The 20212-nt window shown below is 41.9% G+C and overlaps 1 protein-coding gene across 1 annotated transcript in view; it reads right to left on the minus strand.

Annotated features, from left to right (window-relative positions):
* DAP (death associated protein) overlaps positions 1-17313 on the minus strand; it is a 56783-nt gene extending 39470 nt beyond the window's left edge. The window contains exons 1-2 of the mRNA XM_063451938.1: positions 17104-17313; positions 5438-5543 (exon numbers count right to left, since the gene is read on the minus strand). Coding sequence (XP_063308008.1) covers positions 5438-5543; positions 17104-17158 — 161 coding nt within the window. The 5' untranslated portion in view covers positions 17159-17313. The remainder of the gene's footprint in view (positions 1-5437; positions 5544-17103) is intronic.
* Between the last annotated feature and the right edge of the window lie 2899 nt (positions 17314-20212).

Below are 20212 nucleotides of genomic sequence, written 5' to 3' on the forward strand. Positions count from 1 at the left end.
TTCTGGAATCCAAACAGACTTTTGGTCCGTTATCCGACGCTGGACGTTGTCATGGACCTTCAGCGTCCGATTTTTCCTATCGGAAAGCATTGAATAATGCTTTCCTATAGGGAGGTCTAATGTGTGCGCGGCCATTGCCGCGCATTCGCAGTAGGTCTCCGCCGCCAGCTGACGTTAAGGATTTTAACACCTTTAGCCCGGCAGGAGGGGGGCACTGTAGGGACCTATAGTGCAAGGAAAACAGCATTTTTATTTTCCCCGGCACTATAGGATCCCTTTAAAGGTAAACTCTAGTCACCAGAACAAAACTAAGTGTAGTTGTTTTGGCATCTATAGCATGTCCCTGCAGACTTTTTAATGTAAGTACATTGGTAACTAGTAACTATATAACACTTTTCTATATTATTATACAATGTAAAAAAATAAAAATAAACCTTCATCAGTTGCAAGAATGCACATACAGATATTTCATCACATAGATCATGCTATGCTGACTAAAGTCTTGAGAAAGCAAGAGGGGTTGGAGCAATTCCCTGTTCTCTTTGAAGGAAAGGAAACCAGTTAAGCATTCCTCACATATGCTGTCCCATATGCTTTGCTTTCATTTCATTCAGTGTCTGCCTGCATAAGCTGGTCTCTGGAGTAGGAGCGTATTTATTTATTTTATTTCATAGTTTCTTTGAACATTGTGTCAATATAAAACATGATGAAACTAAAGCCACATATTTATTCATTGCTGTGTAAATGAAACATAAGACACATTTAAAACCAAAGACTTACTATTTAAAGTCTTTGCGTAGAACAAGAAAGTCTATTCAGATGGTTTTTAAAAAAAAAACAAAACAAAAAAAACCTCTAAATTATAGATAATAATTCTAGGATATACTTAAAGCCATAATGGATAAATAACCGGTGTAGAAAGAAGAAAACTGGTAATAATGATATAAGGTAATGAAATGTATAGTTATATGAATATGAATAAGTTATCCTTCTGTGATTATGGTATGACTTTTTTTCTGTTTGATTCTAAGTAGAATCATAGTTATTCTCTTTTGTATGTCTATTTGTATAAAATGTTTTAAGATAAATATTTCAATAAAAACAAAATACAACAAAAAAAAAATAAAGTCTCTGCGAAAAAATTTTTTTGGAATGTAGCTAAAAAGTTACATAGCAGAACCTGATAAGCATCCAAAGATCTATAAGCTAGGGCCAAAAACTAATAAGCCTAGTACACTTCATTTTCCACTCTGTCTCTCTCACCAACACTTAATTAGGCTTACATGTACATTTGAAACTATCCAATTTCTCTCGGGGCTCAAAATAAACCTTACGAGTGAGCCACAAACCCTCCAAACTTGTAGTTACAAGTAACTTAAGGCCTGGCTAGTAGATAGAGGAGTTATAATTTAAAGACCTCATATACACCTAATCAGCCATACAGAAAAAGCTCAATTAGAAATAAACGTTAGACACTCCTAAATGAGGCAGCCAACCACCTTGCAGACTATGAGGGATGCTTATTGATCTCTTTCATTTCTCTGGACTAGCAGGTAGACACATTTTTAAAGCCAAATCTCTGTTTCCATTGTGATATGGAGCAGTTAATTTGTTTAGACCTATAATGTGAGGGTCAGTATTTAATAGAAATTTCTGAACAACCACCCATATACCCTATTTCGGGTATATGGATACTTTTACAGGATGTGACACTAAATTGCAAATATTTACAAATTAAATCCAAAATAAAAAACTGGGGCAAAAATAGGTGATCTAAAAAAAATAATAATTACATGTTTGCCTCTCCACTCAGATTTAATTCACCAAAATTCAGAGTTTAAAATAATATGACAAATCAATTTCACAGCAACAAAACTCAGTCACCTCTTTCCAAATACAAACTTCACAGCTCTAGGAGCAATTAAAGCGGAATCCCGTTTTTTTTTTTTTTAACCCCCCCTCCCGCCACCACTACATCCAATTGACCCGCTAGTCACCCCCAAATACCCCTAAGCCCCCCAGATTACCTATTTTTTAATCTTTATCTTCTTCCCCGATCTATATTCAGGGCGCCGCCATCTTTGTGTGGGTAGGTGAAGTCCCTGTGGGACACGTCATCTGCCCACACTAGACAGACTGTGAGATTCCCGCACATGCCCAGTGAAACACCTGGACATGCGAACGGGAATTTCATCTATTCATTCATTCATCAGACAGACGAATGAATGAATAGAAAAAAAAAAATCAGACGAACAAACTAACACTGTGTATCACTGTTCGTTTGGTTTATTACAAGGAGGGAGCTACCGGCACGAAGCTCCCTCCTTGTAATATGTACAGATAGAAGCGGCAGGGAGCATTAGGGTCCCCGAAGGTGTAAAGATGACCTCTGCAAAGTATGTGGAGTTTCTGACTAACCACTTTCTTCCCTGGTACAGAAGGAAGAACTATGCTTTCCGTAATAAAATCATCTTCATCCATGACAATGCACCATCTCATGCTGCAAAGAATACCTCTGCATCAATGGCTGCTATGGGAATAAAAGGAGGGAAAGTCATGGTTTGGCCTCCATCCTCCCCTGATCTCAATCCTATTGAGAACCTTTGGAGCATCCTCAAGCAAAAGATCAAACTGGGAGGCAGTTTACATCCAAATAGCAGCTCTGGGAGGCTATTCTGACATCTTGCAAACAAATTCAAGCAGAAGTTGTCCAAAAACTCACAAGGGCAATGGATGCAAGACTTGTGAAGCTGCTATCAAATAAGGGGTCCTATGTTAAAATGTAACGTGACCTGTTAAAATGTTTAAAAAGTTAAAATGTTGTTATAAGTTTGATTGAAATAGCTTTTGATTTCAGTAAATATGCTGAAAACACAACAAATGACAATTTTCAGTTGTTTACAACCTATAAAGTGTTTTGAAACTTACGGTGCGTAATTTGGAACAGTGCATTGTAAGTTTTTTTTGTTTCAAAAAATACTGTTATCCTTAGGAGGTTTGTTTAATAAAATTTGAATTGTACTCTTTTTTTTTTTTTTTTAATTCTTTATTTTTCTCGTGCATAGTTTGACATCAAGCGTGCAGAGCCACAACAGCATCTACAAGCATTTCCATGACATATCAAGGTGTGACAGTTTATACAGCACATTTTTATATTACATGAAGATATCAGACTATTAGACATCGCTTTTATGGTATAACATGCCTTGAACATAACTAGTTGTGCTTAAGGTGATAAATGTGTAGCTTACATGTAATGTGACATATAGGCATTAAGAGCATAGTGAGTCGATTAACTAAATGTGAAGCTAGCAGAGGTAACAGTATATTATGTGAGGCAGACTAGTTGTTGAAATGCATGCCTATATTACGCCTGAACAATAACAATAAAATAAAAATAGCGTAACATTTAGAAGCCTTTGATTATATAGCACATTCTTAAATATATTGCGATTAAGTACAAATTAGTTTGCATATTCTGTTTCGATTTCAGTTAATAGGCGATTCACGTTTAAGCGTTAACTAAGAGCGGGTGATTTAGGCTAATAACCTAGTGTTCAAGCTTATATGCGATTGTACAATGGCATTCACTGACAACATGAGGAGTCCCTGGGTACAAACAGTGCTTATAATGTCAGCTATCTTAGACATGAGGAAAGACCGTGGGTCCATAAGCATGGGAGCTATTATCTCGCTTAATGCTGGTTATGGGTTTGCAAGGGGTTTATGAGCTAGTGAGGTGTAACAACCAGTCCAACTGGGCATTATATATTTACGTGGTGAATAAAGTCCAGTCAGCAACTGCTAAGAGCGGATCCCCAGCTCACAGTGGTGGTACATCTGCTGAGAGGTATGGTGGTGGGTGTTCGAGTCGGCGCCCAGGGCAGGGTAGTCTCCAGCCGTATATCCACTAGGTTTTCAGTTTTGGTTGTAGATGGTAGGGTCATGCTGCGCTGCCTGACGGTTTCCTTGTGACTACATGCAGCGTTTGGTTGGCGGTCCAGCACCTGTGCCGCTGTGAGTGGAGACGTGCACCAGCCTGTCAGAAAGAGCCTGTCAAAAGATCCCAGAGGGTGTGTGGGTGGCTGGGCGTCTGAGTGCCATGTGTGAGGCCTGTGCTGGGTGGCCATCTTGTCTGTGCAGCATGGCCTTGGTGCCCCTGTGCGCCCTCAGACCATCTATCTTCCCTGCGCCGCCGTTGTAGTTGCTGACTCAGTCGGCTGTGAGGGTGAGTGATAAAAATACCGCTGTACGGCTTAGCCTACTCTGGAGGCAGGAGCCGAGTTGTTGGGTGCTGGCCCTCTCTTACGCACATGGCGTCCGCCATCTTGGGTCTGGCGGGGTGACCCCCCAGCTTCAGCTGTGGTTTCCCGGTCTAGGCTCCAGGGTGAGGACCGGGATCACCCCCCCGGTCCATAGGGGGGGGAACGGGGCCGAGTCCGTCCGGATTCCCGTCTCAGGTTGGGCGCTGTGTAGCAGGATAGTGGGGCAGCGGCCGTCTGCCCCACTCACCGCCGGAGAAGGCCTTAGTTCACCGTGCGAGGATCTCTCCTCCAGGGGACTGTAGCTCGTGAGCCAGCCTCTCCCTGGATCCAGCCGTCCCCCTGTTGTAGGTACAGATACTGTCGGTCTGTTTGTCTCCTTAAATATTTGGTAATTTGGTCGTCGGGTATGAAGTTACAGGAGCTCTGTTTGCCTGCGACCGTCCAGCTCGGCGGTCCGGCCCCGCCCCTGAATTGTACTCTTAATAGTTGATAACATGAGAATTATGCTGACTGTTATTTACATCAATTATTTAGGTAAATGAGAAAAATATAATTTGCATAATAATTTGGAACAGAGTGTATGTATACAAAAACGGAGGAGGACATTACTAGATGGTGCTTAAAGCTTACACTAGCAATATTTTATAAATGTGGGCATCACTCTAGAGTTAGTCTGACTGCCCCCACAAAGGATATTTTGGTCCTTATTGGAATGTAATAAATGCTACATTAAAAACGTAGACTACGGGGCGGTGCCAGCATCGGAGCTGAGCAGACATGTTACCTCGAGACTACATATTTTCATACACAACACATATTAATGTAATTGTTCCCTGTAAATTATATTAAAGATACAAATACTACATAGAGCAGCTAAATAATGGTTTATAAGGAACAAACTAAAATGTTTCAGACAAAACCCTCAAGTAAAATCAAACTCAAGAATATGTTTCTACTAAATTATTCTACTTTATTGTAACACATATTTGGACAAATGTAAGGCAGCAGCGTTTTAGTCATATTAGGACCTTTGTCAAGCTCCAGGATATGCTATACTACATTAAAGTGTACAAAATAAAAATTCTAATGATTTGATTTGCCCCTTAAAAAAAAGCTAAATGGTAATAAAAGTGCTTTGCTGCCTTTGATTGTTTATGTAGGAGAAAACTTACACAAAACCACTTTCCCAGTTTTCTTCCTCTTTTTCCTTTTCCTCTTTTTGTTCCACATGAGGAGTATGTGGATGCTTTTGTACAATTCTCATTCCACCAGCTTTGACTGAAACAAGAGAACAAAAACCATTAACTTTAATACACAAATCAGCAGTATCAGGAGCTAACAAGAAGTTTAAACATTTCAACCAAAATAAAACAAATGAGTATATTCAGACTCTGCTAGTTTGCCCTACCTTGTCCAAATCATGATTTATTGTTCAGTGCATCAGAACACAACATTTTATGGTGACAAAAATTATGGCCCTGATTTTAATATTTTTACATCAAAATATTAAAAGTTAAAAAGAAATTTTGAAAAAAAAAAAAAAAAATATATATATATATACACATTTCTTACACTATATATATATATATATATATATATATATATATATATATATATATACACACACACACACACACACACACACACACATATATATTTACAATAATATATTTTTCTAAATATTACATTTTATAAGTTTATCCATAATTATAAAATAATATATAATAATTTTAAATTGGGCCCTATAAAGTTGTTCCCTGGTGTCCTGCTTTTGGAGATACCAAGGAACTGTCCTCAAAAAGCATAGTGTAAGTCAGGGCTTGACAAATTTGCTTGGAATCTAGGATCCAACTAAAAAAGTTAGGAGTCAGGTTTTTCAATGTCAAATATCCAATTCTTAAAGGGACAGTATAATCACCAGAACCACTACAGCTTAATGTAGTTCTCGTATCTATAATCTGTTCCTGCACACTTTTCAATGTAAAGCCTGCCTTTTCAGAGAAAAGGCAGTATTTACATTGTTGCCTAGTAACACTTCTAGTGACAGTCACTCAGATCTCGAGTGCAGTCACTCAGATCTTGAGTGCATCCTGGGTCAGTGCTGCACAGTACCTACATTTAGTGTCTCCACCCTACGTGGAGGTGCTGAAGTTCCCCATAGAGATGCATTGGTTCAATGCACAACTATGAGGAGATGCTTATTGGCGAGGCATGGCGTTTTGCCACACATGCACAATAGCCTCCCAATGCTTTCAATGGGAAAGCATTGGATTGGCTGAGATCATCAAGATGATCGCCGTCATGGGGGCAGGGCCAGCTGCGGCGAGATCAGCACAACGTGGGGGGAAAAAGGGGAGTAAAAATCCCTTTCATATGTGATTAGAGGGGGGGGACCAGTCACCTAAAACACACTCACTCACTGACACACACACTCACTCACTGACACACAAGCTGTTATACACGGACACACACACATTCACTATCACTGCAATAATCACACACATTTATGTGACCACCCAGCCTCCCTACCTTTGGGAGAGCTGGAGTGGTTCGGCTTTCCCTGTGGTCCAGTGGGGCTTCAGTCACTTCCCTGCACTGCTCCATAAAGCGCTGTTTAGTGATGCCGGGGCCAGAATGATGTCATATTCCAGTTCCCAGCATCACTGCAGGGAACGCCAATGAGCAGAGCAAGGAGGTTACAGATCCCTTGCGCGCCTGCCCATATGCCTCAATCCTCCAGGAGCCTCCCGCCCGTGCCCACGCCGCCACGCTCTCACAAAGCAGGATGATTGACCGCACACACACTGATGCGGTTTATGAGCCTGCCAACCACCCGCCTGCACTGATAGGCAGCCGACCACCCTGGGGGCTGAATGGGCCAGCAAACCTCAGGCGCCAGGGCAAAAATCCTAGTCGACACGGCGACCTGGGATTTGTCGAGCCCTGGTGTAAGTACATAAGAGACGCTCACGCTATGCTCAGGGCAGTAGGACAATGCAGAGAGCGCCGAAACAGCACTGTCTACCTGCCCTTAGTTGGGTAGCCTTCTTGACTGGCAATCAGCATGGCATGCATTCCCCCTAGGCTGACCTGTCTATTCCCTGTGGACTTCCCCTTTGGGCAGCACGAATGATACAATTTGAAGCACTAATCCACCCTCTTTTATCCCATTCACCAATTTACGGGATGCCTAAGTTGAGGGGTATGGGCATGTACTTGCATACATACATTATTGGAGATTTTAATTACTTGGACATAAATTGGGGTAGAGGGACTAGCACTTCAGCAAGGGGAATCAGGTGACACCTTCATGTCACAACTGGTACAAGCACGGGGGCGGGGCCTGACCGCCGAGCGGAGTGGACGCATGCAGCAAGAGCTCCTGCACTTACCGGTGATCTAAACTCCGATATCCGCACAAAAGGCTCTGAAACTGATCACCCGAGGGCTGTCAAACAGTGAAGCAACTCGAGACCTCGGCAACGATGCCACACTTGTGGATACCTCGCACGAAATTGCTCGGTGGCACTATGAGGCCTACACTCACGCCAGGCGCGGGAGGGACGGCCGCTCTCCCGGCGCCTACCTACTCGACTTACCTCATTACGGGCCCACGTTCCCCCCCCATGGACTGGTGGGGGTTATCCCGGTCCGCACCGAGCCAGCACCTGAACCGCCATGCCCGCCGGCATTACCAGACCACCTCGATGGCAAGATGGCGTCGGATGGCGGTGTTAACGGGCAGCTATCCTCTCGGCCTCTATCCGAGCGCCTGGACGCCATATTCCGGCGCTTCTGGGAAAAGCTGGAGCAGAGGGCCCCCCAAACGCCCCGCACAGAAGCAACAGAGACCAGGGGTCACAGAAAGCGACAAGGCCCCACCACGGGCGAAGCGCCAAGCGATTGTTACCTACACCAAAAGCCTGTCCAGGCCAAAGGTTGTGAGGGAACCCCCTCCGCGGCATCGGCCACCACGCCGGAGGGTCGCACGCCGCAGGCGGCGGATGAACAACAGGCCCCTCCGAGACGCCCACAAAGGGAGAGAACCGGCCTCAAGGAGAAACCGAGTCAGTGGCCCAAGGATGCTGACCAAGAACAAGGCCTGGAGCCAGGGTGGGGCTAGACGTCGCAGACGACCCCTACTCACTCACCAAGACTACCAGGGGCCTACACCCAAGATACCCAGCAGAGGGATAGGCTGATATGGAAGCTCACCGGAACCCTCCACCACACACACCTGGCGGACCGACCGGCAAAGGCAGACCACCTCTTAATATCTAACCGAGGACCCTGAAGGCCTGGCTGCTCACTCATAAGGGACTGCAGATCTAACTGGACTGTGTCATGCTCTAAGGGACTCATTACGGTAAACTCCGGGTATCTCATCAGTTTAACCCGGCTGACACAGTATGCATGGGGTCCCCTAGGGGGTCTATCCCCACTCTATTATCACCATATGGTTATAATCTAATGTGTTTTACTTACAAAACACAAAATGGGTGTAGTTATGCTGGCTAGCATGCACCGTTTTATTGTTCTCCTATAACGTTCTCCTGTAATGCCATGCCTGATGCTCATTACAAGCCCGGCGGTCCTGTTGGGGGATGCAGAGAGCTCTTACTTACCTTTCCTTCAGCTCCCTTCTCCCTTCTCCAGTCCGGTCAGCTCCCCTGTAAGTCTCGCGAGAGCTACAGTGGGAGCTGACCGAACCAGAGGTGAGAGAAGGTTGCTGACAGGAGCTGCAGGAAAGGTAAGAGCTCTCTGCCAGCCCCCTCCTAAACAACCCATCCACTGAACCACCAGGGAATGAGAGCCCCCCTCCCTGGCCATGTATCAAGCTTGGAGGGGGGATGAAAATAAAATTAAATAATAAAAAAATAAATTATTAAAATAAAAACAAATTAAATAATACAATTAAAAAATACTAAAATATTTTTTTAAAAATATTAAAATAAAACAATTAAAATAATAAAAATGCCCTCCACCCACCCAGTTCTCACATACACACAAACACTCATACAAACACACACACCGCATTATATACACACTGAATTATATACACAGAGTGTACGTATATAATGCAGAATGTGTGTTTGTATGAGTGTGTATATAATGCAGATTGTATGTTTGTATGAGTGTGTATATAATGCAGATTGTATGTTTGTATGAGTGTGTGTATAATGCAGATTGTATGTTTGTATGAGTGTGTGTATAATGCAGATTGTATGTTTGTATGAGTGTGTGTATAATGCAGATTTTATGAGTGTGTAATGCAGAGTGTGTGTTTGTATGAGTGTGTGTGTAATGCAGAGTGTGTGTTTGTATGAGTGTGTGTATAGAACTATAAAAAATCACAGAATGTCATAGTTTTACCCTCGACTTATCCACGAGGCATAGCATATTTCACAATTGTTGGTCACAAAACTGCACTCGACTTATACACGAGTATATACGGTATATATATATATATATATATATATATATATATATTTTTTTTTTTTTTTTTTTTTAAACAAAAATACAGTTAGAATGAAATTACATATGAATATATAATTTATATTAAATTTGGTTTCAATATTTTATTATTGTATATATATATATATATATATATATATATATATATATACACACACACACACACACACACACACACACACACACACACACATATATATACAGGGAGTGCAGAATTATTAGGCAAATGGGTATTTTGACCACATCATCCTCTTTATGCATGTTGTCTTACTCCAAGCTGTATAGGCTCGAAAGCCTACTACCAATTAAGCATATTAGGTGATGTGCATCTCTGTAATGAGAAGGGGTGTGGTCTAATGACATCAACACCCTATATCAGGTGTGCATAATTATTAGGCAACTTCCTTTCCTTTGGCAAAATGGATCAAAAGAAGGACTTGACAGGCTCAGAAAAGTCAAAAATAGTGAGATATCTTGCAGAGGGATGCAGCACTCTTAAAATTGCAAAGCTTCTGAAGCGTGATCATCGAACAATCAAGCGTTTCATTCAAAATAGTCAACAGGGTCGCAAGAAGCCTGTGGATAAACCAAGGCGCAAAATAACTGCCCATGAACTGAGAAAAGTCAAGCGTGCAGCTGCCAAGATGCCACTTGCCACCAGTTTGCAACATCACTGGAGTGCCCAAAAGCACAAGGTGTGCAATACTCAGAGACATGGCCAAGGTAAGAAAGGCTGAAAGACGACCACCACTGAACAAGACACACAAGCTGAAACGTCAAGACTGGGCCAAGAAATATCTCAAGACTGATTTTTCTAAGGTTTTATGGACTGATGAAATGAGAGTGAGTCTTGATGGGCCAGATGGATGGATTGGTAAAGGGCAGAGAGCTCCAGTCCGACTCAGACGCCAGCAAGGTGGAGGTGGAGTACTGGTTTGGGCTGGTATCATCAAAGATGAGCTTGTGGGGCCTTTTCGGGTTGAGGATGGAGTCAAGCTCAACTCCCAGTCCTACTGCCAGTTTCTGGAAGACACCTTCTTCAAGCAGTGGTACAGGAAGAAGTCCGCATCCTTCAAGAAAAACATGAATTTCATGCAGGACAATGCTCCATCACACGCGTCCAAGTACTCCACAGCGTGGCTGGCAAGAAAGGGTATAAAAGAAGAAAATCTAATGACATGGCCTCCTTGTTCACCTGATCTGAACCCCATTGAGAACCTGTGGTCCATCATCAAATGTGAGATTTACAAGGAGGGAAAACAGTACACCTCTCTGAACAGTGTCTGGGAGGCTGTGGTTGCTTCTGCACGCAATGTTGATGGTGAACAGATCAAAACACTGACAGAATCCATGGATGGCAGGCTTTTGAGTGTCCTTGCAAAGAAAGGTGGCTATATTGGTCACTGATTTGTTTTTGTTGTTTTTGAATGTCAGAAATGTATATTTGTGAATGTTGAGATGTTATATTGGTTTCACTGGTAAAAATAAATAATTGAAATGGGTATATATTTGTTTTTTGTTAAGTTGCCTAATAATTATGCACAGTAATAGTCACCTGCACACACAGATATCCCCCTAAAATAGCTATAACTAAAAACAAACTAAAAACTACTTCCAAAAATATTCAGCTTTGATATTAATGAGTTTTTTGGGTTCATTGAGAACATGGTTGTTGTTCAATAATAAAATTAATCCTCAAAAATACAACTTGCCTAATATTTCTGCACTCCCTGTACATATACATACACACACACACACACACACACATTTCTATTTTATTTTAAAAATGTTTAATTTTTTTTTATACTTCCCACCAGCAGGGGGACTGTCTGAAATTTTAGACAGTCCCCCTGCTGGCAGATCGACAGCCAGCTATAGGGGGCCATGTGATCGCTCTTTGAGAGCGATCACATGGCCCCCGGGGGCTTCTTTTGCCGTGGGAGGGCTGCCTGGGCTGTGGGGCAGTCCTCACGAAGCAGAGCGCCGTGAAGGTAAGTATCCCGGGCGCTCTGGGGGCTGCAGCCGTTACGGCGTTCTATGCTGCCGCAACGACTTTAAAGCCCTTTTAATGCGGGGCGGCATAGAACGCCGTAACGGCGTTAAGGGGATAATTTCCAATGAACTATTCATATATGAAACATTTTATTATGAATAAAATAAGAAAAAATGGTGAGAAATTAAGATTTTTTCTTAAAAAAAAAATTGGTAGTTCCGCCTGATATTTTAGCAGTGAATGTTATAATACTGGTAGCTTTTACTACAATTAAACGCAGATATTTGTATACAGAAAAGTCTCACGAGTATAACAGCACCCCCAATTAACAGGTTTTACAGTGTTTTCAAAAGTTACAGGGTCAAATAAAGCACATTCCATTTTTTTTCCACATTGAAATGATATTATGAAATGATATTATTTTATTACAGGCAGCATGGGGACTACCTGTAATTACAGGCACTCCCCCTGCTGGCACTGCTGTGGACGGCTATTCCGTCCATGTGATCGTGAGGTCCTCAGAGCCGGGTCCCCAAGTACGGCACAGCCGTCCAAGCTTGCTGAGAACCACGCAGTGAGGCAGGAGCTGGCTGGCTGGCACACACACAGGACGGAAGCTAAAAACGGAGGCTAAAACACACCCCTGCATTCATACACAACACTACACTAAATGTAGTATGCAGTACATACAAACACAAATGCATTCAAACGCTAATACTACACACAAATATACAATTTTTATTGTTGTCATAAAGTACATTTAGGAAATTGTTCTTTGTGCCTGCTCTTTTTATTGTTTGTGCTTGTGTCTAAGTTTTATGCATTTGGCCCTCCATACCCATTTCAATGGACAGTGTGGCCCTCCAGAACATATTAGTTCTGGGTGTATGTTGTTTGTGCATTTTATACCCCAAAGTGCATTATTTTGCATTGGTATATACATTTGTATACATTAAATTTCATCTTCCACTCCCCTAATCTAACTAGATCCCTCTGCACCAAAGTAACATCTCACTCACATTGTATTACCTTTCCTAGTTTTGCATCACTGAAACATGACTGTCAATGCCCAATTTAAGGCCATTTATAAATATGTTGATAGATATGGTCCTGGTACAGAACCCAGAGGGACACCTCTCACCAGTTTTGTCCAGCTGACAATATTCTACTTTACTTTATAATCTATGTCAAAATTCAAATAGATCACACCTACTTCAACACCCTGATCTATACTTACTTTTCTTTTGTGTAGAATGCAATGAAGAGCTAAGTTTCATTAGACTATGCTGATTTTTGCTAATAACAATGCTCTTCCCAATTAATTCCTGAATATCCTTCAAATACATTCCCAGCCACAGAAGTGAAAGGGACACTATAGTCACCAGAACTAAAACTTATTTTAGCTGTTCTGGTGAGTATAGTCAGTTCCTGCAGGTTTTTTGCTGTATAGGTAGTTTAGGAACACCTCTAGTGGTCACTCCTCAGTGTGCAGCACTGACGTTCAGCGTCTCCACGCTCTGCATAGAGACGTTGAACTTTCCACATAGAGATGCATTGATACTTGTGGTTGAATACCGTGCACACAATCACAAATACTCACTCTTCATGTCAATTAAGATTAAATGCCAAAATGTTATGTATTATGCCAATCAGCAGTAAATGCACTCCAGGAGTACAGTGATAAATGTGTAGCAAAGAGGGCAGTGATAAATATATTGAGAGATTATGGTTCCAAAATGGAGGGGATTAAGTGAAAATAAAAACAGCACTGTCACCGTCTAGGGACCTTGCATAATTTGCAAAGCCCCACAAAGATGACATTGCTACGGATTGTCTGGTGGCAAAAGGGCAGGGTAGGAAATAGTGAGTTTTACTTACCTGAACCTGTTGGTCCATGCACAAGAGTACAGCATTAAAGTGTCTATGAAGGAGAGATCCAGCACTCTGCAATCTCGGGAGCTCCGCCTTCACTGTAACACAAGCTGCCAGTGCCTGCCCCTCTCTCCTCCTCCATCCACTTCTCTCTTCTGTTAGAACTGGATGTAGAGTAGGGTCCTATGTCCCTCCACCCACAGTATCTTAACTCCGCCCCAGAACTCCACCACCCACCCACTACATAATTAACCCGACTATACAATAACTAAGAAGTAGCTATCCTGTTGTCTGCCTCCATGCCCAAAACTCCGTTCACAGTGTCAGTTTTCCACCACACTGGGGTGCAGACAGCAACATCTCCCACAGGACCACAAGGTCCCCCTCCCCAGCCCAAGGTAAGCATCAGTGGGAAGGAATACACTTTTTTTTTTTTAAATCAAAAATTAGAATTATTATTATTATTATTTTATTTTTTTTTAAAGCAGCCCACAGCCCATCTTCTCCCCTCAACAGCCACTGCCCTCTCACTGTCATTACCACTATTTCCAACACCACAGCTCCTATCCTGCACTTCAGCCATTATATCCCCTTTTCTTAACCACAGCCTCTCATCTAACTCACAATACACAGAACAGCCATTGTCTCCCCCAACACACACCAGTCCCTATTACCTGCACACATACACTACAGACGTGATTCCCTGCCCCCCCAACAAACAAACAAACATTCTCTACAACCCCAACCTAAACACACACACACGCGTATACCACCCAAACAATCCCTACAGCCCATAATCTCCTCAACAAACACACTAAGGATATTATCCTTCTTAGTACATTACAGCCCCTATTTACATACACACACACTACATCACAAACAGCCTCATACACACACACACAAGCATCTACCAGCCCATACAACTTTACAAGCAACATCTCGACAAACATAAAAACCACATGGTGCATTGGGAAAAATGGCCTTAGGGCAGCAAGTAGAATAAATCCATCCCTACCAGCTGCCCAGCATTGATCACAGTTTCAGGGGCTGCGGCATGAGGGAGATCTCTCTCAATTGCTACAATCACACAATACAGAGTGTATGTGAGCTGAGAAGTTCCTCTCTACATGGTAGTAGCAAAATCAGCAGAGTTAAGCCCTCTGAGGTAGAATTAGGGGTGAGAGCCGCGCGCGCATTCAGCCAGTCTCATAGGAAAGCATTCTCAATGCTTTCCTATGGACGCTGGCATCTTCTCACTGTGAAAATCAGTGAGAAGCGCCTCTAGTGGCTGTCAATGAGGCAGCCACTAGAGGATGGATTAACCCATAGGTAAAACATACCAGTTTCTCTGAAACTGCTATGTTTACAGCAAAAAGGGTTAAACCTAGCTGGACCTGGCACCCAGACCACTTCATTAAGCTGAAGTGGTCTGGGTGCCTATAGTGGTCCTTTAAGGCTTTTTGGTGTAAACGCTGTCTTTCCAGAGAGAATGCAGTGTTTACATTACAGCCTAGTTATAACTCCACTGGCCATTCCTCGGATGATTGCTAGAGGTGCTTTTTGGGGCAGTGCTGCCATTCAGTGTCTACACCCTCTGCATGGAGACACTGAACTTTCCTCACAGAGATGCATCTCTATGAGGAGATGCTGATTAGCCAGAGCTGAACTAATTAGTGAACCTATTTTTAGTTAGTTGTCTTTAGTTGCATTTGTACTGAAATAATTAAATATAAAATATAAGGTGGGGGGGTGAGGGGGGGAGAATGTTCTTATTTACATTTTTTCCCCCATTTTAAAAATTGTAATCATGAGTATCTTCTCATAGAGAATCAACGCACCTCTATTGGGAGCATTCAGGGTCTCCAGGTCTGTGCTTCACACTGTGCAGCACTGACTCAGGAAGCACCAATAGTGGCCATCTGAGTGAGGGCCACTGGAGGTGTTCCTAGGCAGTAATGTGAACACTGTGTGACTGACGTCGGCGGGAGAGGAGCGAATGCAGACCCGAGCACTGGACCCAGGTATGTGACAGAAGGAGTTTCCTGGCACTATAGTTTGCCTTTAAAAAGCCTACAGGGACAGGCATTTTTCTGCAGACACCAGAACAAGTGGATTAAGCTGTAGTTGTTCTGGTGACTATATAGTGTCCCTTTAATAAAAACAGATTGTTTGTGTTAAGATTTGTCTTATTCTAAAAACACAATGACTAAAACAAGACAAAAAAAACTCCTATATATCTATCTATCTCTGGAAAACCTTTATAAAGCAACCACTTTCACCAATCCTGAAAAGCAGAGATCATGGGCATAATATTGTATATGCACAATTGATAATCAATGAGCATATTCAAGGAGAACCTGTTGACGTGGACTTAGGGGATGTTCCGCAGACCCCATATCTGCATTCTCACACATATGGCCTAGGATTCAAAAGTGGATGCAATGACATAAATAGGAGTTCTATTTGTCCAAAGATTAATTTGTTTCACAAAACACACACACTTTCTTTTTCTTTCAAAAGGAGTGTATTGTTTTATCTAGCTTACTTGAATGTCCTTTTAATACAACAATAACCATAAAGCTAGCACCTTAAATTGTGTTTCAGTACAATAAAAAAATAAACAGACTATTATCACAAAATACAACTCTTACTTACACTTGCAGAAGATACTAAAATAGAGTACAGCAACAGCTGGTATATTACACTAAACATCTGTATGTTGTGTTGATAACACTCCTGGAAATATTTATTTAGCAGAATATAATTCTAAACACCTTCCAGTAGGTGTTTAAAAGCTTTAGATATGGTTAATAAAATATACGCAAAGTTTCATTCCTGAGACAGAAATTATTTATAGACACCCCCCTCAGCCACCATATGCTTAGTAAAGCATTCCTACTCCTCCTGCTACATAAACATTGCCTAAGATATTTGCCTGGCAAAATAACCAAGCAGACATATTATTCACTCTCCTTTCATTTTGTTTTAGAAGAAAGTCTGAAGCTTGCAGTCAGTTTGTCCTACATGAATTACGTGACCCAGCGTCACTAGCAGATATGCTGCTCCAGAGGTGCAGGAAGAAAGCCTGCAACAAATGTTGCAATCCAAGAATACACGAGTAAAAGTATATCATGTAAGCACGTGCCTTTGCAACATTAGCTTTAGGCCATGTAAGCACAGGGAGCATGTCAGCCATGGAGAGGTCTCTCTACAGATCACCTACAATGTCTCCAAGTCAATAAATCGAAGATCAGCAAAGCAGCATAATCCCTTGCAAATCCAGCTTGCAGTAAAAGCATAAATACACATAGGAAAGCAGAGTCCTTTACGTATGTCACTGTAATAAAATCAATTCTAAGAGCTTTGCAAATCCACTTCCTTTCTAATCTGTTCAGCTTCCCACCATATGGCTCGGTTCGTGACACCTCCAGGCCTCTGTACCTTCTCCCTCAATCTGAATAATAAACAAAGCAAATGAAATCTAAAGGTGGCCAATACCAGCAGGAAGGTGACCAGCTTTGACGTCCGTTTTCTCTTTGGGAGGTGAAGACATGTCTTCTTTTAATGTTAGGGATTTCTGCTTCACAGCAAAGGAAACCTGAAAGTACAGTAAACAACAACTTGCTCTAAAGCTGCTCACACATCAGCAATTGCTGATATCTCCGCCCTATTTCCTCTTCATTTCTTTTATGTCACCTCCTCCTCCTTCACTACAGGCTGGCAATTCTCCCTCTCCCTCTCCCTCCTCCTTGCTCATATTGACTCACTACTTGTCAACGTGGCTGCAGAAGCAGATTTTTTTTTTTTTTTTATTCCCAATGCTTTATTTAAAATGAACAGATATTCGTCTACCTTTGCAAACAGAATGTTATGTTTGAAAACATGTCTCTCACGTGTCCCTATTTAGTTGGAACTGTCCCTATTTTACACTCAAATCCCTCTGTCTCTCTTTTATATCATACAGAGCACACTAAACTATGGATTTTGTCCATCTGGGCAAAATCCAATGAAAATTCTATGCCTGGACTTTTTACATTTTTTTTACATTTGATGCACTGGCCAGCTGACACATAATTAACCCTTGTGCCTCCAAGGTTTTTATTAAAGGTACACTATAGTCACCAGAACCACTACAGCTTAATGTAGTTGTTCTGGTGAGTATAGTCAGACTGTAGGCTTTTTGCAGTAAACACTATCTTGTCTATTGTGAGCTTGTGTGAGTCAGAGGGAGCTTGTCTATTGTGAGCTTGTGTGAGTCAGAGAGCTTATGTATGTCAGTGAGCTTTTGTGTGTGTGTCAGTAAGTTTGACTGTTGTGAGCTTGTGTATGGATCAGGGAGCTTGTTTGTTGTGAGCGTGTGTGCGTGTGTGTCAAAGTGAGCTTGTAGTAAGCTTGTGTGTGTCAGTGAGCGTGTGTGTCAGTGATCTTGTAGTGTGCTTGGGTGTCAGTGAGCTTGTAGTGAGCTTGTGTGTGTTAGTGAGCTTGTAGTGAACTTGTGTGTGTCAGTGAGCTTGTAGTGAGCTTGTGTGTGTTAATGAGCTTTTGAGCATGTCTGTAGTGAGCTTGTGTGTGTCAGTAAGCTTGCCTGTAGTAAACTTGTGTGGGTCAGAGAGCTTCTGTGTGTCAGTGAGCTTGTGTGTATTATGCTTGAGTGAATGTTTGTTTATTAACTTGTGTGTATCAGTAAGCTTATCTGTAGTAAGCTTGTGCATGGGTGAGAGAGCATTTGTGTGTGTCATGAGCTTGTCTGTAGTAAGCTTGTTTGTGTCAGTGAGCCTGTCTGTAGTGACCTTGTGTGTGTCAGTGAGCTTATCTGTAGTCATTGTATGTGTGTGTGTGTGTGTGTGTGTGTGTGTGTGCTATTGAGCTTGTGTGATTTATAAATGTTGAATATTATTTTAGAAACATAGAAACATAGAATGTGACGGCAGATAAGAACCATTTTGCCCATCTAGTCTGCCCAATTTTCTAAATACTTTCATTAGTACCTGGTTTTATCCTATAGCTTGGATAGATTTATGCCTATCCCGTGCATGCTTAAATTCCCTCACTGTCTTAAAGGGGCACTATAGTAACCAGAACAACTACAGCTTATTGAATTTGTTCTGGTGAATAGAATCATTACCTTCAGGCTTTTTACTGTAAACACTGTCTTTTCAGAGAAAATGCAGTGTTTACATTACAGCCTAGTGATAACTTCACTGGCCACTCCTCAGATAGCCGTTAGAGATCCTTCATGAGTCATGGCTGTCTAAAATGCATCCAAACATTCAGTATCTCCTCCCTCTGCATGCAGACACTGAACTTTCCTCAGAGATTCATTGATTCAAGTCATCTCTATGAGGAGATGCTGATTGGCCAGAGCTGTGTTTGAATCATGCTGGCTCTGCCCCTGATCTGCCTCTTTGTTAGTCTCAGTCAATCCTATGGGGAAGCATTGTGATTGGATCAGGCTACCACTTCTTATCATGTCAGCAGACTGCTTGTTTTTTTTTTAGGCAAACAGCATGAAGATCTACAGCTTCAGGCTTGAGTACATTAAGATTTTGCTATATTTATGGAGGCATGAGGGGCCCAGGGGGGCTAGATGGTGGTTTTAACACTATAGGGTAAGGAATACATGTTTGTGTTCCTGACCCTATAGTGATCCTTTAACCTCTATCACTTCAGCTGGAAGGCTATTCCATGCATCCACTACCCTCTCAGTAAAGTAATACTTACTGATATTATTTTTAAACCTTTGCCCCTCTAAAGACTGCGTCCTCTTTTTGTGGTAGTTTTTCTTCTTTTAAATATAGTCTCCTCCTTTACTGTGTTGATTCCCTTTATGTATTTAAATGTTTTTCCTTTTACTTTTTTTTTCTGTTCACCTAGTGGATAACAACATATAAGTGTAGGCAATGTGAAGTGCTGTAACTCCCACACTCCAGGCTGCCCCCTGTCTGTTGTGATTGGACCTGCTTGGGGACAATTCTTTAAGCAGGGCAATCCATATCGGCATCAGTGTGTCAATGGTATAATTGCAGCAATTATATATATCCTCATGTCTTCCTGGAGCTACTGCTCACAGAGACAGGAGATGTATTGGTAATATGGTTAATGCCTGCAAAGCAAGATGTACTTGTCCATCTAGGGCAAATGACTTGGCTTGCAATGAGGTTTCAGCGGTAAAGGACGTTTTTTGTGTTTTTGCCAATGATATACGGCAGGTTGCTTCCACACTGTCATTCTTTGAAGTTCTGCCTGTGCATAACACTCTGAATGACAGGGGGATATTTATTAGTGACTTTAACTTGCGGTTTGGTGAATGGTGTCGGAAACAAGGATTGGCTTCATCTTTTATGGTAGCTCTATTTGGAATGGAAATAAACTGTACAAAAGATGGTTTCTAGGATTTGCAAGAAATATATTTAAATTAAAACAACAATTTATTAAAGAACATAAGTATCAGATAAAAAAAAATCTCACAATATATAACATATAAAGCCCTTAAAGCTGAACACTGATCAGCTTGTGAGATACTCTAACCAAAAATGCTGGAACAATATTAAACACAGTTGCTTGGCAGAATGTCTGATAGGCTAATGGAGAGACTATGGCATACACA

Source organism: Pelobates fuscus, chromosome 4 (assembly GCF_036172605.1).
Source record: "Pelobates fuscus isolate aPelFus1 chromosome 4, aPelFus1.pri, whole genome shotgun sequence".
Lineage (NCBI taxonomy): Eukaryota > Metazoa > Chordata > Amphibia > Anura > Pelobatidae > Pelobates > Pelobates fuscus.